General features: G+C 28.7%; 1 protein-coding gene across 1 annotated transcript; it reads left to right on the top strand.

Annotated features, from left to right (window-relative positions):
• The first annotated feature begins 429 nt into the window (after nt 1–429).
• LOC121128332 (uncharacterized) lies at nt 430–1,430 on the top strand. The gene is made up of 2 exons (XM_040723916.1): nt 430–669; nt 1,050–1,430. The coding sequence occupies exons 1-2, from the start codon at nt 430–432 to the stop codon at nt 1,428–1,430; spliced, it is 621 nt and encodes a 206-aa protein (XP_040579850.1).
• Nucleotides 1,431–18,617: the final 17,187 nt, after the last annotated feature.

Raw genomic sequence — 18,617 nt, 5'->3', positions numbered from 1 at the left:
AAAGTTGCAAATCACATGCAAATTTTATTTTACGAGTTTTGTGTAGTTGGCAACCTGAGCCATGTTTATTCTTCTCAAGCTGTTGTAATTATTCTTTCATTTATGACGAGATAACATGTAAGTGTTGGTTTACGACATGTGTGTGTGCTCATGAATAATTGAAAGTAACTGAGGATATATTAGGGAGTTGCTTTTATGCATAAATATAACAAACCTATATTATTAAATCAAAGTGTGCCAATTAGTCGACTCCTAATAACTCCAAACAATATTAAGTACGTAGGCTGCTACATGTATTTCTGGCCTAGGCTAAACTAAGTGTTGCCAGGTGCAATTTGACATTTTTGTAGCATAATCGTACTCAGAGTGTTTTGACGTACGACCATCATGAAATGACTTGTGACTTTAAAAAATTAATTTGGCAAAAAAATGGAATTAAGTCGCGAACATTTTCGTGCAATCATTTTTGACTACTTTCGACGTGGATTATCACGACAAAAGTACACTGATGAACTTAGATCTTTGTATGGCGATGAAGCCCCATACTATAGCACTGTGATAAATTGGTTTATTGAATTCAATCGTGGCCGATGCTCGCTCAAAGACGAATTCTGTGAAGGTCGTCCAAAAACGGCCGTTGTACCAGAGAACACTAATGCCGTGCGTGAGGTGATAATGCAAAATCGGTATGTGATGTACCGTGACATAGAGGCATCTTTGGGCATTTCTTCCACCAGCGTACATTCGAAATTGCATGTACACCTGGATGTAAAAAAGGTTTGTTCTCGTTGGATCCCACACAATTTGACGATCCCTCAAAAGAAGGCTCGTGTCGATTGGTGCAAATAAATGTTGAAAAATACGTTCACGGTTCTTCAAAAGACGTTTATAAGATCGTCATAGGTGACAAATCATGATCTATGCGTGTGAGCCAGAAACAAAACAACAATCGACCGTGTGGATCATCGAAGACGAGCCAAATCCAACGAAAGTTGTTCGTGGAAGAAGCACTTCGAAGCAAATGGTCGCCTATTTTTTCGTAAAAACAGGTCATGTGGTTACTGTTCTACTTGAGCATCGTAGGACGGTCAATTCTGAGTGGCACATCACAATTTGTTTGCCTGAAGGCTTCGGAGAAATACGAAAAAAGAACAAGAGAAGACGGAATCCTCGTTCACCATGACAATGGGAGCTCTCACACAACAGCTCAAATCAACGCCTTTTTGACAGCCCAAAACGTCAAATTGGTGGGTCATCCGCCGTACAGCCCTGACTTGGCACCCAATATCTTCTTTCTTATTCCGCACATCAAGAAAAAAATACGTTCTCAACAATTTTTGTCGAACGAAGGTGCTGTTCAGGCACCTCAAAAACCATGTTTTGGAGATGCCTCAATCAGAGTTAAAAAATACCTTCAAGAATTGGTTTGAGCACATGCAAAAATGTACAAATCAAGCTAGAGAATACATAGAAAAACAATACAACCATTTTTGATTATAAATGTTCGCATTTTCATTATTAGGCCAGGAATATATATTGCAGCCTACGTAGCCCCGCTAAAACCTATTAAAATCCTCAATACAACACACATGGGATGAATTATTCTAATCAACTCAATGTGCAAGGTTCAATAATTGGTCTCTCCTAGAGGAGGAAATATTCATAATGTATTTTAAATTCAAAGACAAAGATGATGTCAATGTAACAATATAATTTTTACTTATACTTAATCACTGCAACTCCAACTAACCAATAAAAAGAACACTAAAATAAGCATGTTGCCGGCTTTGATAATTTTTCTGACTCATGCAATTAATACGTATGCATTTTTACCGAGAATAGTAACCAAAACGAAAGAATAAGATTGCTCTACCAAAATTGTAATAACTCTCGAGTAGATGGGAGAAAAATACCCCTTGAAGTACAAGAACTGTCCCGGGAAGCACTTGGGGTAAGTGCGTAGAATTATTCCGTGACAGGATTCTCAGCTATCCTTTTTTATGAATGATGTAATGGCATACTCCATAGACAAAAATATTGTTTAATATTTTTAATTAAATTACCATATGACACTTAATTAACATAACATGAACCCACGTTATACACAAACTAAAAAAGTACTAAGCAATATATGAATTGATCATTTGAATATGACATAATTGTAAATTGAGTTCTCATCAATTATTTGTTTGATATTTCCTTTTAGATCATGGGCTTTGTCAAAATAATAAGATATGATCATCAGCGATTTGTCTTATTTTTTTCCTTCGAAGAAAAATGTATTTGTTCAAATCAAGATAATATTATACAAGGCGTATATATAGATCAAACCTTTAAATAATTTTTCTTTCAATCATCTGTCAACTAACTTATACATATGTAGTGGGTGTAATAATTGACTTATGATGGATACCTTATATAGAACTATTGATCATTCTTGTCCAACAAACCTCTTTTTATAGGATTCAAATTTGAAATCATTAGTTATCACTAAATCATTTAACGGAAAATCTTTTTTTAATGATATTTACGAGGTTTTTTTCCCCTTCCTTCTTCAAAAAATTTTAGGCCATAAATAATAGTTAAATGTTTATCGAAAGAATATAAATGATTTATTGAGGTTCACCAGGTATTCAACTAGCCAAAAATATGGATATTACAAAATGTATAAACATGTATATATGGTGTAATTAATTATAAAGTAGAGGCAAGATGTGGGAGCGTCATAAGTAGATTTTTATTATATTTTCAATGACTTTAAATAATTTTTTTTTATAAAAAGCTGCAAAAAGATAAATAAAAAAATAAGATACAGTTATTTATCACTCAAGGCTATAATAAACTTTTTACTAGTTACTTTACAACTTAAATTTAGAAGCTTACATTTATTTTTCTTATTCTATTATTAAACTAGCAGGAGTATCCAGCATTGTCCGGATTATTAGGAGTTGATAAAAATACAAATTTTGATTTAGTACTTTAAAAGATAACACAGCCCAACAATTTTTTAGTGTTACTCTCCGTTTTACTGAGCATACTTGCACGGAGCAAGTCACTCAATAGTTAAACCTTCTCTCCTTAACAGCTTGGCAAAAAAATGATTTAATGAAACCAGGACTACTTCAGCTCATTGCTAAACCTTATTTAAAATCATATTATTTTCTTAGATTAAAATGTAAAATACTTTCATTTTTAATATGAGTTGAATTAAACACCATACAGTGCTCATACTCACATTTTTTAACTTTGTTTGTACGTTTACTTTTCTATAAAGATATAATTTCATAATGTAAACAAAAGTAGTTAAAAAAATTAATATCATATATATATATAATAAACCTATTTAAATGAATAAATATATTATGGTGTTCATAATTTTTGGGGGATAAGCCTCCCCCCCCCTACAATGATGAAAACTAGCAACGCCCTGATAATCACCCCCTTACATAAAATTTGTAAAAAGTGAGGGAGATATCCCATAAAGTTTGTTGTAAAAAAACAAGTTTCATATCCGCATGCTTCAAAAATTAAACTTAAATAATATTCAGGGGAATAATTTAAAAAATATTATAATATATTTCCAGTAGACCATGTAATTATTGATCTAAACATTGACTAAAGTCTTCTAACAGGTTTTAAAGTAATGCTACTGAAAAACACTTACAAATTTACTGAGTAAATATTCAGGCTTAACTTCTTGAGGTTTCTCATTAGGCGGAAAAGAGCACTTGATTTTGGTAGTGAAGGTGATATATCTTGGTTATAGCGGACTTCAAGATAGAGGCATTGTAGTTTTATACGTCCATCTATGTCAGTTGGGAGATATTCAAAAGTCTATTGTTTATTTACATCAATATTTACTGAATCCATCTAAAATGTCACTGAAATATTTTTTCCGCAAATTTTTAAAATCCCTTTGGCAAATTCAGGAAGTATCATCGAAAGTAATTCAGGTTTAAATGTACTGTGTCAAACGATTGAATTGATCATCCTTGAGAAAGACTGAAATATTTTATTTTCCACGAGTATCTTCATGGATTGGGCTGAAGGGCTGTAGGCCCCCCCCATACTGTAATCCTGCAGACGCCTTTGTGTTGAGAGAGGATAAGCTTTGCTTTATTCATATAGATAAACATTACCATTTAATAACTCTATTAAACCAAACTATTATTCAGCTAAATCTTATTAATGAATATATCTTATATGGAAAGTAAAATGAGTAAGGAATGTAACAGTCCAAGATTTTTACGTTAAATCTTAAATGCGTGTCCCATTGTATGTAAAAGTCGACACGCTAACAATCTTTGCTAAATGATAATAAATAGACATTCGCTCATTCACTAGTGACGTCGTCATCAATCAATATCGACCATTCAGTTCTCTGAAACATCCGGTGCAAATTTTGAGACTATTTAGATTTCATCAGAGGTTTCTCCACGAGATTTATTGTTCTTTGGGTTGCATATAGTAGGCAAATCTACATGAGGCACGATGAAGGCAGTACAAATTGGATTATCCTTTTTATAGAAATTAAATTATTAAAGCCATCATACTTGACAAAGGATCAGAATTTAAGCATATTTTGTACAAACATTACCATCTTATTTAAAATGCTAATTTATTCATATTTCTGCCAAAATTTATTAATCATATCATGTAATGTATATATACTCGTATTATTTGAATTAGTAAAGGAGTGTAGACAAGATTTATGGATGACATCTATAATTTCAATGGATAACCTTGAAATGGAAGTAAAACTTGAATTTATCTCATTTCAAAATCATCTTTTCATTTTATTAATCAAACCGCATTATTTTATAATTCGTCGATAAATCTCACAATTAGTCTTTGTCATTGGGTATATATGTCTTGAATAAAATATGGAATCCACTGATGGCCTTATATTTTTGTATTCATATCAGTCCTATCCTAATTAAATATGTCTGGAACAAAGGAAGTCATTCAAACAAAGGATGAACTCATGAAATCTTAATTAAAATTTGTCAATTAATGGCTATAACTAATGATCATTTTAGATAAAGAATATTATTATTATCATTCATTATTTTCAATGAGCCAGCTATTATTGATGTATGATGTGGTATAAAATAAATAAATAAATGCCTAGTTCCTTAAAGAGCTGGAATAGAATAGCTCAAACAAACCTTTTTATTGTTTCAAAAAGTATAGATCATTTCTTACAACATGAATATTCAAGAAGAATAATAAGTCGTTAAGAATTCAAGGATTATCTCGATAATCAATCAATATTTTGATAGAGATGTACGGGAATTTTGTTCTTATTTCAATATGAATATATTCGCTTTTCTTTAAAATATATAATTTGGTTGCTTTTAGATTATAGGAAAAAATAAGAAGATATTATTGAATATTGAGTGAAAAGATGCATACTACACTTGAAATTTATAATAACATAATTAAATTTGAATTAACAGTATTTTTTAATCTTAAAGAGATTTTTGACCTATGATGATATATGGCAACATAGCTCTTTTTTGATAATGCGTGGCATTCAGGCTGTTGAAGAAGTAGCGGGATCGGACTGATAAATGTTTAATGATGTATTATACTTGCCTTTAATGTCTTTGGTTCACGATATATTGCTAAACAAATTTATCAAAATGTTAATTTTAATTTAATGTCACAGAAATCAAAGTAGGATTAAGTTATAGATTCAAAATTTCATTTTTGAGCTAGTCTACTGTCATTAATACCACATATCAAATTTAGTCAAATCTTTTTTGTGGTGAAAAATTTACATGGAATGATCCTTTTTGAAAGTCAATTTTTGTGGTCTGCAAGAAATTGTCTTAAAAAAAGACATTCATATAAAACTGCTTTTATTCAATTATATTTTTTAATGTATGACTATTCTACTCTACAAAAAATCACCCTCTGGAAGGCAGGAAAAGAAAGATTGCGACTGGCCCTGAAAACTATATTGAGGTTTAAAAATAAATATTTGTTTATAATATATTCCCTAAATATTAGAAATAAACAATAATAGGGAGGTCTATCCCCATGGACATAGGTATCATCATACTTGACTACCTTCTAGCTGTAATGATCTTCTGCAAGGAGGAAAAAGAAGAAGAAAAGATTGGATGTTTCAATTATGGAATGGTTTCTTTATCTAAGTAAAGAAAATGTGGCCTCCGACCTCGTTTGATTTTAACCCATTGAACTACTATTAGTGGGGGCTTCTTGGAAACGTAGCTTAACACTATTGACTCCTTGCAGAGTTCAATTCTCGAGACAGTAGCCAACATGGACAAGGAGTTCCCCATCAATGCCTGCGCGAGTTTAGAGGTTGTGTTGGAAGCTGTAGGTGGTTTAAGGACACCGTAATGTAAGAGCTAAAAAATTTTGAATTGCTGAATTAGTTTTGAGAAATAATTGTATTACACATTATCCTAAAATTTTGTAGATTAAACATCGCAACTTGTATATAAAAATTCCTTATATAACATGCATGACGTATTTATTTAGATCTTCATTTTAATACATTGACTGATATGTAAATCTATAGAAGTAATCAAACATAAGTAAAAATTGTATTTTTTTTTCGGGATAGAAAACTTACTAAATAAATTCAAATAGGTTATTAAATAACCAAGGATATGGGCGAAAAAACTAGCCATATTCATATTTGTTACATTCTAGTTTATACTTATGTGCAATGTGCGAGCTGAGTCATGCAATGGGATGACATTATACTACATCAAAAGCTAATTTTTGCATAATCAGTCATCCAAATAATCAACTAACTCATTTTCACGCCTAGTTGACACTTCAGTGGTTATTTTATTAATATACCATCAATTTGTTATAGTGTTGCGTCAGTCCTTGTTTATTCAAGACCAAAACTGAACTGGACCAGATTGAAATTTTCAGTCCCAAATAAGGACCAACATAATACTTGTTACGACATATATCACGTGTGTATACATATACGTGTATCCACTATTTGTTTATAAGAACTTTGCATGTTATAATCTTCAAGCCTGAACTACTCAAACTATCAAAATGAAGAGCTTTTGTTATCTAAAATGAGTGTTGAATGTAAGAGTAAAAATTTCATGATCAATTAAGTCTTGGAAGCACAAAACCTAATTATTTGAGATTTATTTCCCCCAAACAAGAAACATTTTATATAACAAAACTTTTGTTATTTTAAAAGTGAGATTTGTTAAGGTTTGAAGATTATAATATGCAAAGTTCTTTTCAAAGTAAATTGCCTGTACACGCATGAAATATGTATATGTAACCCTTATTCAAATTGCAGCTATTCTTTAAATATCTTATGATCAATATATATGTAATATTAACTATCGAACACAAGGAAAATATATTTAAAGCATCATATATATTTCATCCTGTGGCACTTGATGTATAAATCACGAGTATGTAATTAGTTTGTTTTTTTCAAATGAGGTTTTCGAGTCTTTTTGATTTTTTTAGTAATTTTACACTTTTTTTAGGTTTGAAATAATTTTTTATGTTAGAAAACAATATAACTCTCACGAAAAGAGTTAAATATCTTTTTATAATTTAATATTTGTTACAAAAAAGTGTGTAACACATATATAATATAGTATGACGATTATATTCAGAGTTAAACACATATAGACTTAGATATTCTTAATCAACTATCAAACTTATTCATTGTTATGGTTAGGTATGTTATAGTCACTTATATATAACATAATTGGTTGACTGAATACACACGTAAATTATAATTCGTATATATAATATTTATAAATTTAGATTTGTCTGTTTATATGATGTTTGAAAAAAAGTCAACGGGTGGAATATTTATAGTGTTCCATGATGTATATAATAGAAATATTATGATCTAAGAAATAAGAATGTAGTCATATTAACAAAATGTTGCTGGCTTGTACATGTAGCCTCGAATGCGTAAACAGGGTGCACTGAATATAAGGGTTCCCTCATACAAATCATATAAATATTTTTGAAATAAAAAATAATCATGTAGTGGTACTTAGAAAATATTTGAGACATGTGCATTTGTACAAAAAGTACAGTTTCTGGTTGTTTTTGTTATTGGGTTCTTATGTATATCATAAATTATGATTCATATTGCACATGCATTAAGAATATATATTTCAAGATTTGAATAAAATATAACCACTGGATTGTTCAAGGGACTTTTGTTTGTTTTTATTATTGGGTGCACTAAAGACTAAAGTACTCATAATTCATTCCAACATTTGTTTGTCAAACTTTTATTCTTATTCTCTCATTCTTCAGGTGAGAATGCATATAATTTTATACAAGCATTGAGTAGTTACGTGTGAATGTGCTCATGAAAAATGGAGTATAACACTGATGATTTCTTGGGGAGTTATCTTCTACATTATTTAAGCAAAATTGGTCGTTTAGCTGACGCCTGATTACTACAGCTAATGCCGGATTCTACCGTTAGTATTCAATATGTATAAATAATTGAATAGTGTCAAAAATCTCTTAGTCCTAAAATTGGTTAATAAAAAATGAGTATGGTTAATTGAGTATAAGGAATAGCTACTTTCTACAACTTTTATAAAGAGATTGCAAAGAGAGAAAAAAACTTTCATTGAGTAATACTTATTGAATTTTTCTAACAAAATCTAATTTGTTCTTGTATTAATTATTTAACGATCATTAATATCTACAAAATTTCCAAGGAACACCCAATTATTATAAATTAAAGGAGCTGCTATTAGCAATATTTATTTTCAAATAACTTGTTTTGTAAAATACTGAATACTCAAAATGAATTTTTATTCCATACATTTTGATTTAAATAAAACTATTTGATATTAAGTATCTTTAGGAAATTATGAGAGGAAGGGATTCTTATACATAAGTAGTTGATAAAATGTATGACATAATTTTAAGATATTATTATCATTATACAGGGTTCAGCAACATTACTTCCTTTTGCAAAAGTTAAAAAACTAGTTTTTCAATCATATTATTTTTGTTTATAGTACACACTTAATGTTGTGTGTTGCACACTTTTTTAAATCAAATAATATAGGACCCATCCCCAAGTGTCCATATAATAAATAAACCGAATTTTCTTATTATAAAAGGCATTAATATTTCCCTGTTTTTGTTTCTCTTTTAATAACTTTTCATTGAAAGGGTTTAGAAGGATAGTTTTTTATTTAAAATAACGCTAATTTTAATAAAAACACATATCTTAAGGTTCAATTGTAGTTGATTAGTTGGAAAAAATTATGCATTTTTGTTAATTCCCAAAAGTCTAAAAGATGTTGGTTTTTCCGATATAAATCCTGTTTCAATTTCTTGATTTCAACAAATTGAAGCGTAATTATTTTATTATCTGTGGAATTATTCGCGTTCAAAGAACTTTGTAAATTTCAAATTATCAAAATGAATTTAAAAATTCATGTCTTGAGTAATAAAAATTTAAAAGCAATTTACTGATTGTAATTAATCGTATCAAATTAAAAATTAAGAGCTAAATTGAAATTAATTTAATTTAATAAAATATTCTGTCTAACTATTTTGTGGGCAATGTTTATTTACAACGGAAAATGGGCGTTCCTCACTATTCGAACCCCTGATTCCATGAACACTTTATAATCTCACCTCTAGAATGTAACCACGCCCATCCCGCTAATACATAAAAGGAAGCTATGCTGCTGCACCCTGTATGCGGAAATTAATTTTCATGAATTCAAAAATGTCACAGCTTTAGCTTACTGTCATATACCTATATTGCTTTAATTTTGTGTTTTTTATTTAATAAGCATCTATTAAATTTTGTCAAATTGAATAAATGACTTAGAAAATATTTATGAAAGTTTATAGTCCCACATAAAATCAATTCAATTTAACGATTATTTGATGTTTATATGGTATGGCTTTGTATCAAATTAAAATAGCTCAGAGAAATACACTATATACAAAATAACAAGGTAACAAATAAAAAATAATGTAACATAGTCTCTCAACACTATATGTACATATGACAGTATACTTAGCATAATACAGGTATTAGTTAAGCATACCTAGATTCGAGTATTTATATTTATTAGCTATATTAACATTCAACATTTATAAATTAAATTCCAGACAGATACTATCTATGGGTATTAAGCACCTTTATTCCAACCACAATGATCTTCGCGTCAATTTAGTGATATTTTTCGCAATCTTTCGATAGCTGCAAGTCAGTGAATGGAACTTCGACACTAAATGGAGTATTTACTCATGCCTTTATGTATAAAGTTGCACTAAAACTGTACAAATCTTTCTATTCAGACTTCATCTTTCTTTGTAAGTCCGACAACATTTTTTGATGTTTGTATTGCAGTTATCAGCTGCACCATCCATCTTGCACAAAGATCAGATTCAGAATCTTGCCTTTGAAGTTTGTTTCCTGTAATTCTAAGAACAACAAATATGAGCTTACAACTTTATATGGGAAAATTCAGCAAATTAAGAAAACTGTCACGGAAAAACACGCTCAGCAGAAATTATTCTCTTGAACTCAATGTGCATAGGTTTGCATCTTGATCGCTTCTTAGAGAAGGAAATATCCTTAATATATATATGAACTTCAAAGATAATTTCTTGGTCAGATGGAGAAAATGTAATTTTATAATTTTTACTTATACCTAATCAGTACAACTCCATCTGACCAATAAATGAACATTAAAAAAAAAAAATAGATGCACGAAATGCAAGTGAAAAGGATAGGTTACTGATTATGTAAATGATAAAGGAATAAAAAACAATACAATTAACAAACTTTAATGCATTGAAATAAATATTTTAAATATATTACAAATGGGATACTTTAAGTCCAAACGAAAAACCATTTAGAAGCTTGAAATAGACAAAATTAGATGAGTATTCAGCATCCTTCTTCCATTGAAATAGAAGGCCAAATTTTTTTTCAAGTATTTCACTTCATAAAAGCGAATACAATACAGGATGCCTTGGATTTACCTTAAATATTTTATTTGCGGTCACTCCAGTACAAAATAGGTTGGCTGAAAAGTTAGTAGGTATAAAAAACAAATTCATTTAGCAAAATTCGATATATATATTTTAATGTAATTACTTTCGAGGGTAATGCAACAATTAAAGCTGTCATACAGTTTTTTGGTTTCATTTTAGTCTCAAAAGGGTCCTATTTTTCGACGATTACTTTTTCATTAGCTCAAAATTTTTTTTTTCCATTATTTTTACAATAACAAAAGTTGATTCACTCACAATGCTATACCTCACAAACCAAATGTTCCGCAGTGGAAAAACTTGTACACGTATAGCTTGAAGGTTGATACTATGTACAAATCATGTTATTTAATTCTATTTACGCCATCTATGTGTCAGCCTACTAACTTTTCAGCCGACCTAATATTTATATAGATTAAAAAAAAAAATCTACAATGATAAAGGGAGTAAATTAGCTAGGTCAGTCACTTTTTTGTTATTTTGTTAAAATTAACATCAAAAGCAAATTAAATTTTAGGACAGCTAAATTGACATCAAACTTTATTGGGCACTTAAAAATAACTCTTTTCATATTACAAAAAATTTACAAAAGAAGCAAAAAATATAATCCATATTTTATTAAATATAAAGACAACGAAAATTAGATAAAGCTATTTTAATAAAACTTTAAAATTTTGATATATTTTAATATGTATTATTTTATTTTGTTTTATTTTTCAATCAAATTAGCAATAAATAGTCAAATAAAACAAAAATATATGTAATTTATTTAAAATTTCCATAGCTAATAGGATTCAATTAGTTATTCTCGTCAATCAGAAAAATATCTTACATACATACGTATTATATAATTAGATGCACAATTTATTGCAAGTAGCTTTTTTGATAGTGAAATTATTTATAATGTAGCAATCGTTTTTAAATTAAGCCAATATACTAATTGATTGTTAATGAAGATGAATTATTATTTCAATTAAGCATTATTATATATAATTGAAGAGTAAATTGAAAACTTGTACATCTATTTTTTTTTAAATGTGTTATTTTTTTTTTTTTTTTTGGCGGAATTTAAAGAATTATGATGATTTTCAGTTGAACTTTGTATTTTCAAATTAAGTTTAATGGATAGAATTATGTTTTGTTTAATATGTATTCCATTATTTTCCGTTTCTTTAGGATGGAAATATTTCTTTGAAGTTTAAATATTTAAAAGAATATTTTTCTATCAAATTATGTATGTATACATAAAAAATAATGGTAAAATATTCAATCAAATATAATATTTTAGAACTTAATTTAGTTTTAGCTTATACCTTCTTTCACATTTTGTCAAACATTTCAATCTAAGATGGAGAAATAACCCAATTAAAATTTCCTTTCAAAAAAATAAGTTTGTATATCTCAATTTACTATTTTATATATACAACAAAGAATGTATATAATTAAACTACACTCCCGTTAGCATCGTAATTTTTAATGTCTATACTAAGATGGTGATTTTATGATAGCCTGTTTTTACTTATAAACCGCCTATTTTTCTATTTTCAATGCATTAAAACCAATGATATTTTTATGACTAAGCAGCATGACGTTAAAATCCCCTCAAAAATCCAATTAATTATATCCAAATTTATATTCGAATTCATACTGTTCTAAAAAGATATTATAATTATAAGATTCATAATTTATTATAATAACCTTTTTTGGGCATGGAATCCTCATTAAAATAAATACATATATAAATATCTGACATGTCCGCTACTTTATTTATACAATAATCGTTTATTTTTTATTCATCAAGTATTAGTAGTTTAGTCATGATTTTTAGTCTCTTAACAAGAATATAGTTGCTACACATGATAAAGGTTTTATATCAGGATTCTTAATCAAAGTTAATGATTTAAGATGATTTTGTAATAAAATGCTAAGAAAATCAAGAAAATGAATGTTACAAACTTTTTTTTTTAAATGAAAAGATAGCATTTTTAGGTTCATTATACTTTAAATAAGACCTTTTACTTATTTATAGCCATTTATTTAGTTGTATTTACAAAGAATGATTCTCTAAAACATTTTATAAAGTAAAAGGGGTACATTGCAAAAGTTTGCATGGAATTCACGTCATACTTTCTCTTTCTATCTCGAAATTGGAGGCAGCTACAAGGAATAGTTGAAATTGAATTATCGCAACCTTTTAAGAATAAGGATATTACATATCTTACTCATAGTCATTATTTTAGTTGAGGCTTGAAGCAATGTAATCAACTCAAGTGATAGAAAGAAAGGAATATTTTAATACTAAAAACAAAAGATGAAGATCGAACCTATGTTATCAGAACATAAAATATGTGAATATGTCATGCAGCAAAATTTCAAGGAGGCGAAAATATATGCAGTAAAATTGCCGGTTCCGAAAATGTTTGCAGCAAAATGACCTATAACCTGATTTCATATTAGAAACATAATTTATTGAAGTACAGGGTTATTATTCTTACACATTAAACGTGCTGTACAAAGAGTTTTACCGTTTCAAATACTAAAAATGTATGAGTTACGAATATAAATAATTGATGTATGCAAAAATTTCCTTTGTTTAAGACACCGATCTCTCATATCTGGTTCATTACAGTATACAATCCTTTTTTACAGACACAGGGCACAATTTTGGAAAGTAAAGGCCTAATAAAAATAATATTTGAAAAAAAAAACTAAATTCTCATAAAATGGGGTGGGCATGTCTCTCATATTGTGCGGGCCCTGACTAGTAACACATATATTTAAGATCTACGAGTTATGTTTTCATATATATTTGATGTCTTATATTAGTTTTAGTTTTTTTCACGCTGCACTAAATTTTATAGAAATAAAAAAAACATAATTATGAATATTTACAGTTTTAAGATAGTTAGTCCTGAACTAATAAGAACAACTGATAAATACCCTCATTAGTTTAATGGCATGCAACAATTTCATATAAATATACCGAACCAAAGAAAATATATTTGCATAGCAATTATGATGATACACTAATTATACCATGAGCTTATCTTCATTGCTTTTACACATTTAAATGGTGGTTATTTATATTAATTCTCATGAATGGTCATATTATGTACATTGCAATGCCATTTTATGCAAATACTATCTGTTTAAATATTCTATTTATGTATTCAGAGTGGCCAAAATATCTGAAGAAAATAACCTTAATCCATTAATAACTCCAAGGTATAAAAAATATATATAATTAGTTTTGCAACATTAAGTATGTTATGTATGTCACTAATTATTGGAAATATGAACAATGGACGTACAGTATGTGCCTCTCTGTGTCCTAAGAATCTGTTACAAAACAAAGTAATCATGTATTTGCCTACATTTACACTTTGTGAGTCTATATGAAAATCAGCAGTCAGTAAGTTGTATTAATCAGTAGAAATATTTTTATGATGTTATCGACATTTATAAAACTTAAATTTTCACTCTATTAGGTATTGTAACAATCATGGATTACAATAATATGAAATGCCGTTATGTTAAAAAGAAAGAAACTGAAAATGAACAGGGTCACACTGACAATTTGAAGAAAGTAAGGGAGGAGAGCATCTGAGCTGTCATAATCTGAGGGAGGGATTACAACGATGTCGATCCTCAATTCTACTCCATGTCAAATAGAAGCTAACACTCTTAACTCCACAACAAATCATCATAGATACGCTTAGTCTTTTACTTACTAGAAATTACCTAATACTTATAGTTATCTATTCAATGACAGCATTGGAAAAGGAAAAATCCTCTCCAATTGCAATTACAAAAGGATCACGATCTTCTATTTTCTTATTATGCTATCTATCTATGCAGAGTGGCCAACGTACGACGTAGTCCCATGGACAACGCGCTCTGGAGAAATTATTCTCTTGAACTCAATCTGCGTAGCTTTGCGTCTCGGTCGTTCCTAGAGAAGGAAATATACTTAATGTATATGGACTTCAGAGACAATTCCTATGTCGAATGGAGTAATTGAAAAACTGTACTCATACTTAATCAGCACAACTTTATCTGAGCAATTAAAGGATCGTAAAAAAATATATATATCTAAAGAAAGAAAAAAATTATCTATTACTCCACAATATAAACAAATATATAGAATTAGTAAAGTAACATTAAGTATAATGCAAATTATTGGAACTATGAACGATAAAGGTATATTATGTGCCTCTTTGTGTCTTAAAAATATGTTGTATAAACAAAGTACTTATGTATTTGCTTGCTTTTACATTTTGTGTGTCTGCGTGCGGATGATAAATGGTCCAAGATACAAGCAATGATTATTTACGTACTTACATAAATTTATGTAGACATAGAAATAAAGCAAACAATGTTTGAGAACACTGCTGTTTCTACTTGATTCATAGACGTTGAAGAAGGGCATAATTTTTATAGGAGTTATTTATATGGGTAATAATAGTAGTTGAACACTCTACGAAGCGAGGAAAAGTTAAATTATAAGGCGCAGAAAAGACACATCTCTTTAATAATGATAGTAATCATTTATTATATATCAAAAAAATAGAAGATTTATAGAGCATGGCTACTTTACAAAAGAGTAGAGTGCCTCATATCCCCGCCTTCTACAGGGTAGGGTCAGCAAAACTGGACTCAAGAGATAGATTTAGAAATACACTAAAAATATGTTTTTAACATGTATACAAGGTTTTTGCAAATTTATTTCACTGAATAAAGGCAGCTTCATTATAATCACAGACTTTACTCCATACAGGAGTTTATGACAAATTCCTCTAACAATTTTTTCAATACAAAAACTATGGAGGACTTTAGTGAGTCCACATTTAAGGTGTGAGGTCCTGTTGGTTTCCTTCTCGAAAGTGGCCCCATATAGAAAAGTCCAGTTTGTTCAAATTTGTTAAGGAAGGGGCCATATTATACAATACAAGTATTTGTTGTACTTAGAATAGAATTGAGGATCGACATCGGAGTCATTCTTGCCTATGTCCTTATTTATTTCCATCTCCCCCTTGTCACAGCTGTTTGTAGCTCATCTAATGAAACGTGAAAATAAATAAGCTGCTCTCTTTCAAAACATTTACCCGATTGTTAGGGTTACCATAGTTTTTTTTTGTTATTGTTTTGTTTTATTAAATAACCAAAAATCTCCTTATTAACTTGACTAATCCGAAAAAGGCTAGGCCACTCCATATGATGTTGATGTGCTTCTTCTACAGTCACTACTTTGTTGCTTTTGCCGTATTTTTTTATCATTGCCGTACTGGAAGACACATTAAACGATATATTTTCAGTACCCTGTCAAGAGGGAAAGATGTTTGTTTGTTCTTCATATAATGACCCTCACTTTTAAATCAAACCTACCATTAAAACTATAGATCGTTCTGTAATTGGTAATGTTTGCTATTATACTTATCTATCTTGTTATTTACACATTCAGATCTATTTTATTAATACATAAGTTTTAATGTGTCAAAAAATTTCATGAAATAATTGCCTGTCACAAATAAAACATGCATAAAATGATTATTAATGATTGCCAAAGTATTGATTCATTCTATGTTTTTTGGACTGTAATGGCATTTATCTTTGCTTATGACACGTAAGCTCGTTAATTAAAAGATGAATACAAATTGTAACATATTTGGCTACATTTAAATATGATCGCCATTTGTATTTATAGGTGGTTGTAACATAGACATCTATTCTATTAATAAGATTAAAGACAAGTTAAATATATGTATACAATAAATCAAAAAAATATCTTGGGATTAATTGAATGCATAAAAATATATAATGATATTATGCATAAAAAAGGGTCTAAAGTTTTGTACGTTAAGAAAAACCTTTTGTATTCATCTTTAATTGCAATTATTTTCCTAACCCATGTGTTTTGTGAATTTCAGTCCAATATCATAACTTTGTTGTTAAACTATATGGTTAATTAACACACAAAAAATCTAGAAGAAAAAGAAGTAAAGTCAAATTTATTTTCTTACATCATAAAATATATAATACTTACATCTTACTTTCTCAAAAACATCTTCCGATCAATTGTAGACTCTATATTTCAATGTATTGGATAAGTTGAAGTACTCAAGAATGTTAAATGTATCTTATTATTTTCATTTGTATGATAACAGTTAATTTGAGTCTAATATTGCCTTTGAAATATAATAATACATCAATGTACTATTATTTTTGTAATGTGACTATGAATTTTTGTTTTTTACGTACAATTTGCTGTGCTTCCAAGGTATTCATCAGAATAATTTGTTGAAGAATACAAATATAATCAGGACTCAATGGGGCATGAGTATTGTTGATTATTTGTAAACAAAGTGTCATTGAGGGACGCAACCTTCCCGCAAAATAATGCAAACCCTTAATGATAATATTATTTATTATAAAAAATATATATTACTCACATAGAGGGCGCTCTGAAAATTCTTCTCAGCATGCACCACACCTCCTTGTGAAAAAAATATTTTTATTAGTTTGTTTATCTCCTTTCGCGAAAAAAATCCTTCTAGCTTGGTTTTTTGTTGACAGGTCAAAAATGTATTTTTTATATAACCATAATGTTTACTTTAGCTACAAAAAAAACTATAGTTAAATTAATATTTTTGCTTAATTTTTAAGTTAAAATTTTATATTAAATCATGATTCTATTTGATTTTATTTCACCTGTTGAAATATCTTCACTTTCATAAAAGTTATTATGTAGAGCTACTTATTTTTGTGTGTTACTTTAAATAAAAATGTGGACCGTTTCAGGTAGATAGGTAAAATTGCATCATAACTCAAACCTCAAAAGAGAGAAAAATAACAGATAATCTTTATCAATAACTGAGTTAAATAACAGTCACAAAATATTATAAAACCTTTTAAATGTATGGTCGATTTCTATTATATAAAATAGTTCAATGTATATTTATAAATATACACTCTAATTCCACATCACTTTAACATAAAAAAAGTAATTAAGCCAATGAAACATCACTATCATAATCTTAAAAGCAATTTTTCTCTCTATAATCCTTAATGGAGTCAAATATAACTCGTTTTGGAATAATCAATCATAACAGCCTATTTTTTACTATCTAAATGGAATTGCTGTTTAATTGCAGAGAAGTCTTCCTATGTAAGTAAATAATCTATAATACGTTAGTATTTTATCAAGGTTGATAGTTATTTTATAAATTTATACGAGTTTATGAAAGAAAAACTTAATTAAAACGATTTTAATATTGTTAGATTAGGAATTTCAAAATGTAAAAAGTAACTAATGATATGTTTATTGAGTAACATATTTTCATTCTCTTATGTAGATTATTTAATTAACCAAATAGTAACACATCAAAAGATATTGATTGATGTTTGCTCAATGACTTTGAAAATATACAACAACAAAAAACTACACGTGAAAAGTAAGTGACTTTATAAAAACTATAATTTAAACAGGTTGATATAAAAAAAATTGTTAAGTATGTTGTTTAATATTTTTAGGGCAATTTTATAAATTTTTTATTTTTGTGTAATTTGCATTTTTATCTTTATGCATATACTATTTT

This window comes from Lepeophtheirus salmonis, chromosome 13 (genome assembly GCF_016086655.4).
Source record: "Lepeophtheirus salmonis chromosome 13, UVic_Lsal_1.4, whole genome shotgun sequence".
Taxonomy (NCBI): domain Eukaryota; kingdom Metazoa; phylum Arthropoda; class Copepoda; order Siphonostomatoida; family Caligidae; genus Lepeophtheirus; species Lepeophtheirus salmonis.
The sequence above is the reverse complement of the archived record's forward strand: the minus strand, read 5'-3'. Positions and strand labels throughout refer to the sequence as shown.

Excerpts from the sequence above, each read along its gene's own strand:
- LOC121128332 (XM_040723916.1), top strand. The coding sequence starts at position 430 with ATGGAATTAAGTCGCGAACATTTTCGTGCAATCATTTTTGACTACTTT. Across the intron at positions 670-1,049 it reads ACACTAATGCCGTGCGTGAG|GTCATGTGGTTACTGTTCTA; the intron begins GTGATAATGCAA and ends TCGTAAAAACAG.